Source organism: Raphanus sativus, chromosome 7 (genome assembly GCF_000801105.2).
Source record: "Raphanus sativus cultivar WK10039 chromosome 7, ASM80110v3, whole genome shotgun sequence".
Classification (NCBI taxonomy): Eukaryota; Viridiplantae; Streptophyta; class Magnoliopsida; order Brassicales; family Brassicaceae; genus Raphanus; species Raphanus sativus.
Genome location: NC_079517.1, coordinates 14529039 through 14547317, shown reverse-complemented (window position 1 = coordinate 14547317; position 18279 = coordinate 14529039). Strand labels below are relative to the sequence as shown.

The window sequence follows — 18279 nt, the reverse complement described above, 5'->3', positions numbered from 1 at the left end:
TCGAGAAGAGAAAAGAATACAAAACTATTAGATTTGAATAAGAATGAGTAAGATTACAATTTATAAGCCACCAGTTTCACATATTGAATCAAAATACCACCCACCACAACTTAAGTATAGACATTTTTTTCCGAGACTGCTTCCAATGGATGTGGTTGGACCCAGCAAATCAATGATTTGTGTCGTATGGACAAAATAAAGTTGTTGTAACTTATAAGTCAAGAAAACCAACCTACTCTTTTTTTTGTTTAGTAACATTGAAATCTTCCCTAGGACTGTATATTGTATATTGTATATAATATAAGTTGTTATAACTTATTTTCCTATTTTTTTATTTTCTGTTGTTGTAACTTATAAGTCACAGGAACCTTTTTGCTTAAAACATTGAACTATTCTTATGAAATAAGAGAAAACACTATTCTAATTTGGTATCTTTTTTTTTGATATCTTTTTTGGCATCTTTGTTGTATTCACATAATCCCAAACTATAAATACACGACACTATGGATACAGATAACAGAATTTTTTTTTTTTTTTTTTTTGTATTAAAATTTTTTAAAATAATACAGGTATGAGATTTTCACTCATAAGTTTGATAAAGTATGCAACAACCAAAGTAGGAAATCATCCCTAGTAGACGATTCAAAAATATGAATCATAAAGAGCAAGAGACCGAACATGATAACATTAGCGATAATAGGATCCTCGACCGCGACGACCTCGTTTACCCCTTCCTCTAACTATTGTCCATTCTATTTCTTGAATTTTTTGGGTCGGTTTTATTGGTCTTCCTCCTCTAGTTGTATTATAACCAGATGTTTCTCCAACCAATAAGTGACCTTTATCATTTCCAAAAACGAGTTGGTTCTCGGTAGGGATTTGATAAATGTTTTGAGAGTTAGGTGAGTCTTTATTAAAACTCTCCCCAAAATGTTGCTCCTTCTCTAGAGAGTTAGAGGCTTCTGTAATATGAACTAGAGATGGAGTTTCCTCTATAATTTGTGACGAAGATGGCGCAGCAACAGTGACTGCTAACGATAGTAAAGTATTGTCTGACTTAGAGCGATGAATAGAATGTACCTCATGTAAATTGGTGGAAGGTCCGTTACCGGGTTCCTCAAAGCGACCAGTAAGCGAAGTCCTTTTTGGAGTCGCTGGCGCTTGATGTGTGGTAGCAGAGATTGAATTTTGTTCCAAGTTGATAACCGGGGTAGCAGGGGTTTGCTGCAAGAGCTTAGCTATATCCACCATTGGGATCTCTTCATTAGGTGTCTGAATATCCTTTGTAACAGGAACTGTTCCAAGAGTCTTAACAGGTAGTAGACATTTTTTTTCTTTATGACCAAAAGCTCCACATCTTTCACAAGCACTAGGTATCCAAGAATACTCAACCTCCACCAAGTAGATGTTGCCTTGCTTGTCATCAAGCACAATTTGCTTGGGGAATGGTTTATCCAACTCAATCTCTACTAAAATTTTTGCTTCCCCCATAAATGTTGGATCTAAGCGAGGCCTATGAGTAAGCATTGGCTCTCCCAAGCCTGATGCTATATGACTGATACCTAATCTAGAGAAACATGAATCCGGTATATTTTTAAGGGTCACCCATACCGACAGTGTAGAAATCTCAGGTGTTTTTAACGAGTTTACGAGACTCCAAGGGGCCATAAAAAGGAGACAATCATCCACATGCCAAACACCTCGCTGAACAACCCATTTACGGGTATTAACATGAGGAATATGGAATAAATAAGACGAATCTCCTAGTTTCCGGCAAGATATCTTACATTCCCGTTCCCATAACTTATTCAAAACAGCATGAATAAGACCCCCAAGATATCTTACAGATAACAGAACATGCTTAACTAAATAATGTGAGATGAAAACAAACAATCATTTTAAAAGCACATGGTCTGAAATAAAAACTTAAACCAAGTTCCAGAAGAATATTTCACCGATACAGTCTGAAGAATTGAACATCAATTATCATATAATTTGTTTTCTATAATCATTAAATCAAACCGAAATTCATATTAATTTCCAAACCGAAATAGCAATTAGTATGCAAAGAAATTTGTCAAGAAAACATGTTCATAAAAAGAAAAGAAGTTTTTTTTTGTCAACAAGAAAAGAAGTTGTTTACACTATTTTATAACTTCTTTTGTCACAGTGAGTTTGAGTATTGAATTGGAAACTATAAAAATAACTTGAAAGATGCGGTTCAGTTCGGTTAAATCTATTACTGGTCTTCAACATTTAGAGAACATAACCAGAATTTAACCTAGTCCGGTTTTAGCTTTATTGTATAAAGTGGGACCTAGTATGTGTGTTTATTTAACACAGCAACTAGTTATGGCTAATTAATACGCCAAAAACCAAGTCTAATCATACTATTAATTAACGACTTATGCCTCTCTCGCCTTCTTCACTGTGGATTGATTATAGAGAAATCAATCTCCTGTCTCTCTAAGAGCATCTCCAACAAGTCCCTTCATTTTTGTAGGGTCCACCTTCAAAATAAAGGGTTCAAGGGGTGATTCTCCAATGATGATTTTCAAATTTTTTTTCTTGAAAGCTTATATTTTTACACTTTAGTCCTCAATTTCAGTAATAGTTCATTATAGTCATTAAAATTTTATAAATTAACAGTAAACACATATTAATATTTATTATTGACATAATTAGTAAAAATATTTAATTATAACATCAAATTACTTATAATAAAAGATAAAAAAACATAAAAACATAAAATTACATATAATAATAAACATAAACAATTCAAATTACAATATATATATATATATATATATATATATATATATATATATATATATATTAAAAATACAAAACTAATCAATACGATTATTTCCGTAATGCTCCCAAATATGCTCAATCAAAGCATTTTTAAGTGCTAAATGAGCATCCTTATTTTTTATTCGAAGATTACGTGCTAAAAATTGTTGAAAACGCATATCTTCGTTTATGGCCATCTCAACATTTATTGACAGAGCCGGTCTTGCATCTCGAATCGGTACATTGATATCTCGTTCATCTTCAATTATCATGTTATGCATTATAATGCATGTATATATATACAAAAAAGAACTCAGCAACAACAAACCGAAGAAAATGCTCAAAATTCATATCGAGAATACTTTGGTGATTTTGGAGGTTCAAGACCAAATTTACTTTAAAATTAGTAATATATATTCAATGTGTAATTTTTCAGCTTATGGATTTATCTGAATATTAGTATTGTAAGATATATTTTAATGTGTAATATTTCAGTTTATGTAACTTTTATTTGATGTAAATATTATGATTGTAATATAATTTTGTATTTGTGTAAAATTTTCCAAAATATAATGTGTGAAATAATATGTTTATATTTTTTTATTGAATATTAGTATATATTGGTATATAATATTTATTAATATATTATTATTATTTTAAAATAAATTTATAAGACCAAAATCATAATATTTAAGTGTCAATATAATTATAATAGTAGAATGCCAAATAAGAAACAATAAGTACACAATCATTAAACATATATAAATAGAAGGACTAAAGTGAAAAGTAAACAGTGTTTTAAAGGCCTGTACAGTGCCTCTTCATATTTGGAGGTTATTCATCCTTTTAAAATTTGAAGGGATAAAGGGCTGTTGGAGTGTAAAAACCTTTAAAAAATGAAGGGATGAAGGGCTCTTCGAGATGCTCTGAATACGCGAAACTTTGTAGTTTCTCTCTCTCTCAAAAACTTTTCGAAGCTTTTCAAGTTTTGTTTCTTTTCGCTTTCTCCACGAGCTTAAACCTCACAGTGCCCCTCACAATCTACTTTAACTAAAGCCCCATTTTCTCACTTTTGTTTCTCTCTCTCTCCCTGGAAACTCTTGTCGGTGGTGGTGATTCTCCGACGAAGCTATTTATTCATGGATCCGATCAAAGAATCAGTTTTTTTAAAAGTGGGACCTTGATGGGTAATTCCGAGTATGTCTTTGAATGAAGAAAAAGGACTGGTTTAACTGAAAAGGGAAAGACAAAGATTCCTTTTTTTTTTGTTGTCTGTTTCAGACATACTTTGGTGCCTTTTTCTTTAATCTCTTGTTTTGGGGGAAACTTGTATGTTAGGGGATCTGCGTTGAACGAATAAGCGTGACTGCATTGTCTTTCTTGCTACTCTCTGTGTGTGTTGCTTGTTGTATACCCTTCTCTCTTGTGAAGTTTTATGAGGTTTGAGTAACTTCTTGTGATCTTACAATAGATCATGGCAAAGCCAGTCTCTTTGGTTCTGCTCTCACAGCATTCAATCTCTGTCTTTGTGAGTTAGGGATTAAAAAAAATAGTTGGCTTTTTTAGCAGTTTCATCCTCCTGTTGTTGTTGGATTTTGAGCTATGGAGGATATTGGGTTGGTGAAACAAGGTTGGAAATGGATGCAGTCTCAGAAACACATGTGCTCTGATGCTTGTTCTGCACTGAGATGGTTTGTGGAGAAGATAGGAGAGCTCGTGGAGCGTCACTGGCCATTGGTGTGTAGTGGATGCGGGAAGCTAATAGGCCTGGTTCGTCTTTCGATTGTTTACTGGAAAGATTGCATTCTGAGGGGTTTCCGTTGCAGTGCCAAGTTGGGCTCATCCGCTTTGCTTCTGATTATGTGGAGTTGCTTCCTTAGCTTGACTTCCTTCTCTTGCTTGCTCTATGTTCTCCTCAGTATGGTATTGTATTATCCCTCCACTGATTGTTGTTTCAAGATTTATATTCATAGTCTTACTACATTATTGATTGTTTTTGAATATACTATTGCAGGGAGCTGGTGCAGCTGTTGTTTTGAACCTTGGTTGCACTCCTGGGCTCTTTATTGTAGGATTATTTGGTATTTTGGTTTTATGGATGTATGCAAACTTTTGGATCACCGGAACATTGTTTATTGTTGGAGGCAAGTTTTTAATTTTTTTTAATGCTTTGCTAGGCTGTGTCTTTCAGGTTATTTGGTTAAAGAGTCTATAATGTTTTTTTTTTAATTTGATCTAGTTTTTGTTTGATTTTTAGGCTATTTATTCTCCTTAAACCATGCCCGTCTGGTGGTTCTAGTGGCGGCCTTATACGCTATGTACTGTGTCAAAGTCAGACTTGGATGGCTTGGCGTTTTGCTCTCAGTGAATCTTTCTTTCTTGTCCAACGATGTATTGAACTGTCTTCTTCAGTGGTGTGACAATCTAAGTGAAAAGACACAAGCTGAAGAACCAAAGAGAGTCAAAGAAACAATCATAGAAGAAGACTACTCAGGTGAATTTGAGTATCCTTCAGTTCCCGTTGAAGAAGAGAGGAAGGTTCAGGAGGATAAGTCATCTGCTGCTGAACCAACAACTCCTACAACTGTTGTTAATAGCGTGAAGGAGATTGCTAGTGTTAAGATTGTCAAAATAGAAACAAGTTCATCAGCGGATGAAATGAAGAGAATACTGAAAAGTTTGAACCATTACGAAGCGTTGGGGTTCCCACGTCATAGTAAGATTGATGATGCGGTGCTTAAAAAAGAGTATAGAAAGAAGGTTTGGTTCTTTCTTTTTTTCCAATGCTGTGTAGGGTATTATTCTGTGATAGGTTAATGGAGTATGTGCTTTGTTGTTCTAGGCAATGCTGGTTCATCCGGATAAAAACATGGGAAGTCCTTTAGCTAGTGAATCATTCAAGAAACTTCAATCTGCTTATGAGGTAATTTGGATGATGTGGAATCTTGAATTTTTGTAATTGTAATGTTTATGTTTTTGAGTTCTTTTATGTGTTTTGTTTCCTTAGGTTCTATCTGATATAGTAAAGAAGAGAGATTACGATGAGCATTAAGAAAAAGAAGAGTCTAGGACCAGGAGTGTTTGTCAGACATCTCATGCTTCTTCACATCAGGTTTAGCTACTCTCTGTAATATCTTTTTGGTGAGTGATTGTCAGACTTATCATGTTCTTTTTTCATTTGCAGAGTGGTCATGGTTACCGATCGGAAGAGTCGAGGCGGATACATTGTACAAAATGTGGTAATTCACACATATGGGTGTGCACCAGTAGGACTAAAGCAGAGGCGAGATGGTGCCAGGTGATTGAATCATCAAACCATTACCTTTGAATGCTCTCTTTAAAGATCATCTAATCTCTGGTTAAATGTACACAGGATTGCGGTCAATATCATCAAGCCAAAGATGGAGATGGGTGGGTTGAACTCAAAGGGACTTTACCATTGGAGAGAGCCCATAAGGTTAGTTTAAAACTTTCTTTTTCTTCCTTTGTTACTTTGTAATGATGAAGCTGGTTTTGATTCCTTATTTCTCCTCAACAGAACTAATTTGTTTTGTCATGTCCTTTTTAAAGATTGAGATTCCACGTGCTTTTGTTTGTGCGGAAAGCAAAATCTTTGACGTCTCAGAATGGGCCATTTGTCAGGTCAGTTTCTCTTTTGCAGATTACTTGTAGGTGAAGATGGTTGAGATAACATGAACGAACGTGTTCTTTTTTATTTTGAGTGGAGTAGGGAATGGCGTGTAGACCAAACACGCATAGGCCAAGCTTTCATGTGAACATGGTTGGGTTAGAAAAGACAACGCAGAGATCAAACTCGAGTAGGTTCCCGTGGGATTTAGACGTGGAGATGATGGATGAGGATGAAGAAGAGTTTGAGCTATGGCTTCAACAAGCCCTTGCTTCTGGTCTGTTTTGCGAGACCTCAAAACGTAGAAAAAGCTGGAGCCTTTTAAGTTGAGCCAGATGAAAACTAAGAAACAATGGCGAAGAACATCCACTTGATTCTCTTCAAAACTTCCGTAGCTCTCTCACCATGGTTGAAGAGTTGAAAAGACAGGATTCGCAGAAAGTGAATACAAAGCCCTCAAGAGCTTACCTTTGGGGTTTTCTCTGTAAATAGAAAGTTGTGGTTTTTTTGTTACAAATCTTCCACTGTTGTAAAACTACTTGAAGAAATTTCTTTTAAAAGAAACTGTTTTTCTTTTACAAGTAGTAATGTGTACACACAAAAAGAAGCTCAAAAGAGTCATGTTTATGACTACTAAATTTAGGGAAAATTCTATGAAATACCTCAACTAAATTTTGTTTAGCTCTTTAATACTCATTCTTTTTTTCATTTTCAAGTTTAATACTCCAACATTCTCACATTAATACAAAAACTTTTAATATTGTGCTTTTAAATACCAAAACTTTATTAGTTTTAATTAAATCTATTCTATTAATTCTTCTGTATGATCAGTTGATAAAGGTTATGTCCAATTTAAAATTAAAATTTTAATAATACAAACTTTTAATATAAAAGCAACGGAATATATTTTCTTAATGTAACCACCAATTAAATTGATGCATAATTATCGGCCACTTTCTGTAACTGCATCAAAAAAATCTAATTTAATCAAACATTGAATGGAAGTTAATTTAATATGCGAATAGAAAGGGATAGCTAATAATTTCCTATTATAACGTATTAACGTGTGGTGTTCTCTAGACCACCCAACTTTTTTATTGTTCCTGTATTTCAGTGATTAATATGTGTTATATGACTGTTTGATGTTAAGTGCATGCTTAATTAAATAGTATAGGTCTAAAAAAATTAATACTGTTCAATTAATCATGCTACGAATATTTTTTTTGTCATCAACAAAACAGACTTAATTAAGTATGTTTAAAACGGAAGATATAGCATATATTATTCTATTCAAATTATAGATATAAAATTCGGATTCGATTCCGATTATTCAGATATTGATTTTAAGATGAAATATTAAAATATGAAATGGCTATGGCACATGTATATAGTTATCTAACATCGCTAATTTAATATAATTATCGAAATTCTTAATAATGATTAAAAAATATTTTACACATATATAATTACAAAGAAAAATACAATATGTTTATAAAAAAAATACAATATAATTATAAAGAAAGACACAAATATGAAAATTAAATATCTTAAAATATGTAAAACAAAAAGTATTGAGGGAAGGTCAAATTTAAATAGCATTTAAAAATATACCAAGGCGGGTCATATTTTCTAACCAAAACAAAATTGAAAACCCGCGGGTTGGCGGATCAGCGGATTGGCGGGTCAGCGGGGTGAATTTGACTCGCAATCGAGCCTTAACCGTGAGTATACCATATCAATTTTAAATTGCTATTACTTAATAAAAATATTTTATTAAAATTAATAGACAAATATGATTAAAACATACAAATATAATCAGAAAAAGAAAACAAATATCAAAAATTAAATTTAAAACAAAAAATATACCCGCCCTTTTAAAAGCGGGTCAAAATCTAGTTTACTAATAATATTCAAACAAAATTTTAAAAATCTCCAAAATCTAAGGAAAAAATATTAAAAGTGTATAAATCTATTTTAGGATTTCGGAAAGAAGGTAAATAAACCACTAATAAAATTTAAATTTTAAAAAATTAATTTTGAAATAAACAATGATATTTTGTTTTTTTCAGAAAACAAAATAGATTCAACATTTAAAACTTATAAATTTTATTACAAAATTTAATATTGTTTAAAAATTTAGTTATCTTTATTTCCCAAACACAAAATAAAATTAGAATTTTATGAGATTTGTTTGTAAATTTTAGAGATTTTTTAAATTTATTAATATTTTATTAAAATAAATAAAGTTTGAGTATTAAAATAGTCACAATTTTAAAAGTTTGGATACTAAAAAACTTAAAAAATTTAGTTGGTGTAATATTATAATTTCCCCGCTAAATTTATAAAGATGTAAATTTTTTGATAAAATACTTAATAATAATATTAAAGTTTCACAATTTCGTAAAACCACATATGTTTCACTAATAAAAATGTATAAATATATATGGTAATTAAATCATATATAAATTGATGAACATTATTTTTTAACATTAAAATTAAAACAATGTCGTTTTAAACACGTAAAAACAAAACGAAACTAAAATTTAGTTTAGTTTTACAGTAACCTATACAGTTTCACAAAAATAAAAATACTGTGTTAATCCCAAAAATACAATCTTTTTAATTTTTTTTTTTGCTTTTTAAATATGTTTTGAGGAAAAAAGTTGATTAAACAAAAGTTTTCCCTCCTTGTATGTTACTGGACGAATCCAAACAACATCGACCTCCACTGATTATATTTTTTAAATAAATTAAATTTCCTTCTAAGCTTTTCTCTCCGCTTCGATTTCGAATCACGGAAGACCTTCCTTTTCTGGCACCGCCGCAATTTTCTCCGGCAGAAAAGAAAAAAAAACCCCTAGAAATTGGAATTGCACAACGACGACGGACGGAGAGGGTTTGAGTATTGAATTCGATTTCTATCTTCTTATCCCCTTCCCAGATTCAAAAAACATAAAAACCCTAGCCCTAAAATCCGCGTTCGATTGGCTTTACTGTTCTGTCGGAATCCCATCAGTTTCGTGTTTTTTCTTTTTGCATCTTCCTGTCTCTTATTGGAGCTATATCTATCTGTCTAAACACACACACACACACTCTTGTAAGGAAAGGTGAAATGAGCAGGCTTTCTTTCCGTCCACGGCCATTAGACATTCACAAGAAGCTCCCCATTTTAAAATCTCTTAAAGACTTCGAAGACGACGACACGCCGACTTCCGCCACTAGAAACTCTCAGCTCCTGCGTATTGCTTCTTCTTCTGTAGATGTTGACAATGAGGTTAGTGTTTCATCATCGTCGTCAGTAGTGTTAGAAAAAAAAAATGTGATCTTTTTTTTTTTGGTAATTGGATTAGCAGCAGGTGCATCCAGTGGTGCCAAGCAAGAAACTTGCTTCAGAGATACCAACGCCTCAGTTTGTTGTTGTGGATACGTATGAGAGGGATTATTTAGCTACTTTTGGTCAACCTCCTTCTTATCTACGTGCTAGAGGAGGTACCGTACAACCCACTTGCTTACCTCTGGTTTGATCTTTGCTTTATTGGAGACTGTTTAAGTGCTTTTTGGTTTGTAGCTCGGTCTGAACTTGGAGAGTTTGTGGAGTATGATCTTGACAATGAGGATGATGACTGGCTTTATGTGTTTGATAAGGACAACTCCAAGCAACTTTCTCCTGAAATGTAAACTAACCAATCCACACTAATATTTTTTTTGTATACTCTGCTTATTTTTAGATTAGTTAGTTAGCTCTATATACCTTTATGTGTTTGGATTCTGCTAAAACTGCTTACACCAAACCATTAGTCAAGTACATGCTGAAAAAGATGAATTCTTCTTTTAGATGGATTTCATCTAATCTCTAATATACTCAAAAGTGATTGGATTCTTAACCTTCAATCAAGTAGCTGTCGAAAGAAGAGAATCTTTATTTTTTATGAGGCAACATAAACCGTGTTGAATTGTTTGAAAACAGGCTAGAGAGCATTATTTTTAAACTAGAGGTGTTGGATCACAAGACGCGGGAGAGAGCTGGAGTTATTGCACCTACCCTTGGTTCCCCCGTTCCTGTGCTTTTGCAGCTTGATGGTGCTATTGAGGTATGTATACCTTTGCTTTGATTGTTGCTTCCTTCCTTGTCTTTTGGATTATCATATCTCTTGTTCTTGTAATATACACTCATACAGAACCAACACGAGATTTTATAATGATTATTCTTTGTCATCTTATTACAGGCGCTGCAATCACTGTCTGTTAATTATGGAGTCTTCCAGGCTATCTTCAACTACTGGAAAGACAAGGTTTGGCAGCAATCTTATGGCACACGGTTTGAATTGTTACAAGCTTTCTAGATACAAACATTGTGTTGCATAGGTTGATGATACTTTAAAAGACCTTTTTTAGACAGTGTGAGATAAACCTTATTTGGTGTTTAAAGCATGTGCATAATCATTGTGATGGGAGTAATATTACTCTTTAGATGACAACCTAGTTAGACATCTGTAAGAGCACGTCTGGCTTATAATACTAATGCATATGTTTTTTTTTTGTATGTGAACGTAGCGCAAAAGATGGCAGAAGCCTATCTTGCGGCGTTTGCAGGTTTGTACCATTATTTTCTGTTGAAACAATCAAGTCCCATGTGGGAAGGGATCTTACCTCGATTACTTAATTAAAAGTCTTGCTTATTTGTTTGGAACAGCCTCTCCACCGGTCAATGACACCAATCCCTACAATGTGTTTAGGCCCGGGAGAAAGCTCACAGACTCCACACAAGAAGGGTAGGCTGTTATCTTGATACCTTTTAAAAAATTATATATATATATATATATATATATATATAAACCCAGTTAGAGAAATAAAAACACTGATAAGGCTTTACTTCTACTATAGATGCAAAGGAGAGAAAACAATGTGCAGTCATTTGAAAAGCTTCGACAGGTAAGCATGGTTTCTTTTAGTTTCTTTCTGGGCTGTTAATTTATCTGTTAGGGCCCTTTCATGATTTTTCTGTTTATTCTGAATATTATTACGATTACTATTCAGGTTAGACGCAATCTTGACCAAGCGAAGATCATTCTGGAGGCTCTCATTAAGGTGTTCTTTATGACAGATTTAAAAGTTATATGACTTTGTATGTAAATTCATTTCATATCTTTAACAAAAAGGTTGCATTCTCGAAAGTCACTTATCCGATGTTACTATTTGCCAGAGAGAAGAAAAGAAGAGGGATGTCATGGACGGCGAGGTTAGCCTTCAGAGAATGCAACTCCAATACAGGGTACTACTTACTACTACTCCTAGAACTCTTATTGAGTTTAAAATGCTATTTTTTCTTGTTGTGTGTGTTTATTGATGCTTAAGTCTGAGATTTGGGTTTTGATACTGCAGCATGAAACAGAGCTCTTGGAAGAGAGCTTGGCTTTGCCTGGATTTCCACCAGCTACGACAACATGTTACAAATTTGGCTCAAGCGACGAAGAGTTGATGGACTCAGATGACTACACCAGCACACATGTACGCACAAGACCATCCGTTATCCCTAGCTCTCGTTTCACAAACTCAAACCTTAATGCATCTCAACCCGGAGGCATAAAACAAGAAGTCAGAAGACGACACTCGCATCACAATTGGCTTCACAAACTGGTTAAAAACCCTTCTCCTTTCAAACACCACCTCTCTCTCTTATTATCTCTAGTTGCTATAACTAATCACTAAACCAAGCATTTACACACTGGTTCAGGATCCTAATGAACCGGTGATGCTGTTCACGAAACCGCTGGTTTCAGAGAAACTGGCAGCTGCGGGGATCGTTCCTCCAGCACCTGGTTCATCGTCGGGTCAAGCTCAAAGTCGGTTTCAGGGGAGGATGGGGCGTGGTGGCCGGATAATATTCGACAGATGGAATCCTTTGATGCAATCTCACATTAATTGTGGAAACTCTTTCTACATTGCCCCAAATCATTGATCTACCAACTTCAACTGAAAAAAAAAAGAAACATTTCACAGATCTTTCTTTGTAAAGAAGTGTATGCAAGAACTATGAGTTAAGGTAGTGGTGCACTTTGTAAAGGGAATGATTCGGTTAAACCTTCATCCTGTTATATCACCGGTTCAGAAATTCAGTTGATATTGTACCAGGGTCAAAAGTGTAATATCTTAAACTGGGGACAAAACTTTGATTTGAAGGCTTTTCGTTAACTTTTAATCTGAGGATAAAGGGCACTTTGTAACTCTATGAGTCGGTTAATTCATAATCCGGTTGTCACCGGTCCAATTGCTATTGTACCAAGGAGAAAAATGTAATAGTAAAATTGGTTGGGGTCAAAATTGTATTTTAGTAGCTCTTTGTTGATTTTAATCTGAGAATTTGTCATTTTTGTTTTCTCGTCAATCCGAGTGAAGAAGGAAGGAAGGACCCTAAACCGAATCCATCAAAAATCAATGGCTTCGATGCTGGCTCGCAGGTCACTGAATACTCTTCGTGCTCGCCATCTTGTATGATTCTCCTTCCCTGTTTTCTGTTTTAATTGTCTCCTGGAGAATCAAACAGGATTCTCTCTCTTCACTCTCTGTCTCTTTGGGATTGCGTCTGAAATCGAAACTGTCTGATTTAGACCCAACCTTTTGTGCGATTTTTTTTTTAAATATATTTAGATTGTAGATTGAGGATGGAATGTGATAGGGATCCAATTTCATCTTGCTGATTGATGAATCAATGAAGGACTAGAGTTTTACATGATCTAATCTTTGATGAATCATGAGTTTCTGCAAAGTTCTAAGTTGAATCCTCTTTCATTTAGCTTCCTCTCTTATTATCCTATATCGTTCATGCGATTAGGGTTTGTCAGGGCAAGCTTTGCAGGGATCTCATCTTTCTGGATTTCAGTCCCGTCCTATTTCTTACGGCTCCAAGAAAGGTATCTTGTTCCTCTCCTCTCCTCTGCTGTTTCTTTTGTGGGCTTTTTTTCTTCGTGAATCAGGTTGAAATTTGAGCAACGTTTTCATTGTGGTTTTGACCTTATGTGTTTGCTCTCTGTAATTTTGGTTCAGATGATGAAGAAGAGGAGCAACTTGCCAAGGAAATCTCCAAGGACTGGAATACTGGTTTGCTAATTTGATCTTTTCTCTTTTTTTTTTCTTTCTTTTCTCTTTACTTATTTTTTTTTTCTATTTTCGCTTCCTGATATTTTTTGAAAATCGTTTGCAGTGTTTGAACGGAGTATAAACACACTATTTCTCACTGAAATGGTGCGTGGTTTGTCGTTGACCCTCAAGTACTTCTTTGATCCCAAAGTTACTGTGAGTTACTACATCCCTATTTTCCCCACTCTTTCCAATTTTGAAAGAAATTCTGAAGATCCATCCTATCTTGTGGTATGCAGATCAATTATCCATTTGAGAAGGGTCCACTGAGCCCTCGTTTCCGTGGTGAACATGCTCTTCGTCGTTATCCTACTGGCGAAGAACGCTGCATTGCCTGCAAACTCTGTGAAGCTGTCAGTCCTTTACATCTATTATGCTTAGGCTTAATTTAGTCTTCTCCTTTACATCTATGCTCATATCTGCTGACAAAATACATGTTTAATGTGTGATATGATCATATAGTATGGTATTATTGGTAGATGGCTATTGAATAATATTTGAGAGAGGGATACTTTGTATGTTTCATCAGGTATGTCCAGCTCAAGCAATCACAATAGAAGCAGAGGAGCGGGAAGATGGAAGCCGCAGAACCACTAGGTCAACAGATCCCTTGCAATTTGCTATAGCCAAAATGTTTTCTTTTCTACCATTTTCATGTGTAGTAGTAATGATTTGGAGCCTCTACAGGTATGACATCGACATGACAAAATGCATTTACTGTGGTTTCTGTCAAGAAGCGTGCCCCGTTGATGCAATTGTCGAAGGGCCTAACTTTGAATTCGCAACCGAGACACACGAGGTCAGAGGTTTTATCACACACAATTTTCTATCCCTCTAGGCTTTCTGTGGCATGTATATTGAACTTTTGTTACGCCCTCCCCCTTTTCACAGGAACTACTCTATGACAAGGAAAAGCTTCTTGAGAATGGAGATCGATGGGAGACTGAGATTGCTGAGAATCTTAAATCAGAGAGTCTCTACCGTTAGAAAACAAACATTCTACAACAGTCTTTGCTTCAAGTTATTCCCCGAGAAAACGTTTATCGGTTGCTTCTGTTAGAAATAAAAAAGATGAGATCTTATGCGTTTGAAAACTCCTCTTTTGTTTTCCAGCTTTGTCCTGTGTAATTGAATTGTTTGCTTGTATCGACCTGATTTTGATTTCCGGTGAAGTTTGTTCGTTTTTCGCTGAAGACTGAAAACTAGGCCAGGGTGTCCCGGTTATGACCAGGTTTTCAGGTTGAGTTTCATAATATCTGTTCGGTTCTATTCGGTTAATAATACTTTGGATACATTTATTTTTTTCTAAACTTATTTTGGATCAGAATTCATTACAGATGTGTTTAACAATATTTCAGTGTGGACTGCTTTTCTTTTCGGGGATTAGTCTGAACAATGCATGGTTAATTACTATGATGGCTTTTTGGTTACTGATTTATTACAATCTCGAATCTTATTACCACGGTAAGCGCAAGATTCCGACACTCGTGGAGTTGAAGCAGTATCTGAATTCCAAGCCACCAGATGTTGACACGTATATAAACAAGATAGAGTCTTCAACGAGAACCACTAGCTTTAATCTTTTCTGGAGAAAACAAGACGAGAGATTCAATTCAGAGGAGAAAGAAATTTTTTTACAAAACAAAAAGACATAGTTTAAGTAATGATAATACACTCTCCGTCTCCTCTACACTGCACGAGCTTCTTGAACTATCGAAGTAGATCTCAGTGCCAGAGCCGCTTGGTGACTACTAGATCGGCCGTTGTTCGTATTTCCACGGGGGCTATTGGGGCCGTGGCGGCGGTGGTTATGATGGCTTCTGTGTCCACAGCTTACGCAGAGCTTTCTCCTCCGCCGCAAGACGGCGAAACGCTATCGAACGTACCGCAAACGCTATCAGGTGAAGACTGCAAGAAACAGAGGATACAACGACCCAAATCCAAGAACGCAGAGAGATGCACCGTTAAATGCGTCAACACTTGTATACGTGGTGGAGACGGAGAAGGACCGCTCAATATCAGAAGGTTCTCCCCTCTCTATATTTCTCTTTTTCTTGCTTTTCTCATTCACTTATTGGTTTTACTGATCTTTTCTCTCTTGTGGGGCTGTTTCTGATGGAAAGGCCACTAGTGGTGTTTAAACAAGGGTTTCGTAGCCGTAATTACTGGTAATTTACCTTCCTAAGGTTGTTGTTAAGCATGATTCTTTAACCTAGAGGAGCTGATGATTCGTGTGTGTGTGTGTGTACTGTGTAGCTTAGTGGAATGTTCAGATATATGCAACTTGATCGGAGATGGTGACTATGGACCTTGAAAACGTTATGAATAAGATGTAGAAGAAGAAACAGTGGAGGAAGGACCTCATCGACCTTCAGATTATTTTTGTAGAGTCTTGTTGAAAAAATATTATTTGATTTAAACGAGATTTGAAATGATACATACAACGTCTATAACAATTTGGGGAGTACTGTATCTTGTTTCTTCATTACGTGGTAACACACGTTAGCTAATCAAGACCTTTTACTCAGTTGATAGATTAAGGGCCAATGGGTTTACTTTTCGTCAATTAATAGGCTTACCGTGTAGATGAGAATTCATATATTGTAATTATTAAATATGTCATTTTTTATATACAATGATCTCCTAACACATTTAGTACTATCAAATTTAATGGTTCCCACATTTGCATGACCCAAGTCCTAGGTCATGCATACTCACATCTTACTACTGTGGCTCTTGAATATTATAGCTCTGAACGGTGACACACCAGTAACAATAATCTTTACATATACCTATTTTTTGTTACTATCAAAATCGCAGTGCAGTGGTTCTGCATGTTTCCATTCAGATCCATGTTAACTGTCTAAACCGAATCCCAAATTCATATTTCCCTTATTATAGCAATTTTTGTTCTTTTTGTGAAACCATATTATAGCAATTGTGATTTTGTTCAAGTGACGAATCCTAAAAAAATGTACTACATTTTCATGTTTTTCGTCTACCACATTTTATGCAGGTTTAAATATGTTATCTTATAAGTATTGCTTTAATGATGCCAAAAAACAAATATATTGATTTGATAAGGGGGTTTTAAACGAAAATGGAAACTTGAAATATATAAAAATTGTGTCAATAGCACTTCTACGTTTTAGTTAGAAAAAGTAAATTGTTCTAGACTTCTAGTTGTATATGACATAGAAATATTTAATTCAGTTGAAAATGCAACGTAAACAAAACCTAGAATTCATAAATAATAGGGAAACACAATATTAAATATTTTAATTTTAGATTTACAAGATATTATAGAATTTAGCTACGACCTTATAATGACAATAAATTATTATACATGATAATCTTATCTTCCACTTGCATACATGCATATGTAATTCTCGAATTATAGTAATTTATCATGAACATATGAAATATGTTCACCAGTAAATGGACCTTGTTTTTTTTTTACTTGCGCATAAAAACTTTCATTTCTTAAAAATCCAGGAAAAATTGTTAGTTTGCAAAATTAGGTTTGAGAGAGCTATTTTGCAACACTGTTTTTTTAATAATCTATGGATCAACCAATTTGACCAAATGATCCATCAATGATTTGAAATATATAATTTTTTATCGGGTTCGTTTCAAAAGCACTATTATGAAACAAATAAAGAGATAAGACTCATATTTAGAATATATATTCACCCGTAAATATATGTATATATATTTTTTCACTCCGTTAATGATGATTTAGTTTGATATGTTGGACTCACGTTGATATTATTGTTGTGTAAATAAATACATAATTTGTAGAATGATACTTTAATTGTATTAATAACTATTTTGTCAGCGTTAATAAATATATATACAATATTCTATTATTATTATATATTTTTTATGAATTGGCTGTAGAACTGATGTCTGGTCCCTTGACTGCTGAATCTTGAACGTTATAGGCTTAGGAATCGATGTATCACGCATATGTAATCTAACTGGAGGAGACGATAGTTTACTAAAATAACATGCATTTGAAAACTGTATATACCAAATGCCATCATTACCAATCGATATGAAGTACAAAGGAAAAAATAACTAATGAGATAATGCTTAGTCTTAAATCTCAAACTATATGACTCTAAAAATAACGTGTTAGAAAACTAATATAGAACGTTTAACAAATAAGAGTATTTATAGTTTATAGTTTAGACAAAAAAGGGTATTTATAGTTGTTGACCTTATCAGATCAATACAGTGATCTTCTGGTGACTTGCGATCTAAACTCAGTGTATTGTGTGTTTAACTATTCATACCATCAAACAGTTAAAGAAACGGTCATCGTCGACAATAACCCTTCACACCCTAGGTTGCACGGGTCTGGGTTGCACGGAAGTTTTATCGGATGTTTGCTTCCCGCTTTGGAATCGGAATCGGAATCGGAATCTTGTGGAAACTTATGGAATGTCGCTTCCAAAATGTTTTCAAAATATTCTTTAAAAACACGTTGAAAGCTTACGATTCCGTTTTGGAATCACGCTTCCATTTTATTTTAAAACTCATTGTCATAATTCATAAAAATATAAAATCATAGTTTTTAATTTATATAAAATCCAAATTTTAATAGTAATGAATTAAAGAGAATAAAAATATACAAATATTAAAACTAATACTATAAATTATCTTTATACATTGATGTTTTTATTAAATATATAGCACATATTCAAATATATTATGTC

The 18279-nt window shown here is 34.2% G+C and overlaps 3 protein-coding genes and 2 non-coding genes across 5 annotated transcripts; 4 read left to right on the top strand and 1 right to left on the bottom strand.

Moving 5' to 3' along the window:
• Nucleotides 1-687: 687 nt before the first annotated feature.
• Nucleotides 688-1491, bottom strand: LOC108815473 (uncharacterized). Its single transcript, XM_018588063.1, has one exon. It carries the CDS (start codon nt 1489-1491, stop codon nt 688-690), a length of 804 nt encoding a protein of 267 aa, XP_018443565.1.
• Nucleotides 1492-3662: 2171 nt separating this feature from the next.
• Nucleotides 3663-7002, top strand: LOC108818343 (uncharacterized). The gene is made up of 9 exons (XR_008937026.1): nt 3663-4716; nt 4808-4937; nt 5051-5553; nt 5636-5716; nt 5801-5905; nt 5978-6091; nt 6167-6250; nt 6364-6435; nt 6524-7002. It is a non-coding gene; the product is annotated as an uncharacterized LOC108818343 (transcript).
• Nucleotides 7003-9138: 2136 nt separating this feature from the next.
• On the top strand, nt 9139-12552 carry LOC108814632 (uncharacterized). Its single transcript, XR_008936750.1, has 12 exons — nt 9139-9695; nt 9772-9910; nt 9990-10095; nt 10389-10512; nt 10648-10713; nt 10976-11018; nt 11115-11193; nt 11306-11353; nt 11459-11509; nt 11625-11693; nt 11804-12058; nt 12156-12552. It is a non-coding gene; the product is annotated as an uncharacterized LOC108814632 (transcript).
• Nucleotides 12553-12773: 221 nt separating this feature from the next.
• LOC108835073 (NADH dehydrogenase [ubiquinone] iron-sulfur protein 8-A, mitochondrial) lies at nt 12774-14852 on the top strand. Its single transcript, XM_018608379.2, has 8 exons — nt 12774-12910; nt 13254-13332; nt 13466-13519; nt 13623-13714; nt 13798-13911; nt 14088-14155; nt 14246-14357; nt 14450-14852. Exons 1-8 carry the CDS (start codon nt 12857-12859, stop codon nt 14543-14545), a joined length of 669 nt encoding a protein of 222 aa, XP_018463881.1. The 5' UTR covers nt 12774-12856; the 3' UTR covers nt 14546-14852.
• A 284-nt stretch (nt 14853-15136) lies between these two features.
• LOC108814178 (uncharacterized) lies at nt 15137-16085 on the top strand. The gene is made up of 3 exons (XM_018586689.2): nt 15137-15583; nt 15682-15726; nt 15815-16085. The coding sequence occupies exons 1-3, from the start codon at nt 15222-15224 to the stop codon at nt 15870-15872; spliced, it is 465 nt and encodes a 154-aa protein (XP_018442191.2). The 5' UTR covers nt 15137-15221; the 3' UTR covers nt 15873-16085.
• The last annotated feature ends 2194 nt before the right edge of the window (nt 16086-18279 follow it).

Bases quoted from the DNA above. Each gene is read 5' to 3' on its own strand.
- LOC108815473 (XM_018588063.1), bottom strand. From the start codon at position 1,491: ATGGGGGAAGCAAAAATTTTAGTAGAGATTGAGTTGGATAAACCATTC.
- LOC108835073 (XM_018608379.2), top strand. From the start codon at position 12,857: ATGGCTTCGATGCTGGCTCGCAGGTCACTGAATACTCTTCGTGCTCGC. The intron at 12,911-13,253 runs GTATGATTCTCC...TCATGCGATTAG, and splicing joins CTCTTCGTGCTCGCCATCTT to GGTTTGTCAGGGCAAGCTTT. The intron at 13,912-14,087 runs GTCAGTCCTTTA...ATGTTTCATCAG, and splicing joins CCTGCAAACTCTGTGAAGCT to GTATGTCCAGCTCAAGCAAT.
- LOC108814178 (XM_018586689.2), top strand. From the start codon at position 15,222: ATGATAATACACTCTCCGTCTCCTCTACACTGCACGAGCTTCTTGAAC. The intron at 15,584-15,681 runs GTTCTCCCCTCT...TCTGATGGAAAG, and splicing joins GGACCGCTCAATATCAGAAG to GCCACTAGTGGTGTTTAAAC. The intron at 15,727-15,814 runs GTAATTTACCTT...TGTACTGTGTAG, and splicing joins TTTCGTAGCCGTAATTACTG to CTTAGTGGAATGTTCAGATA.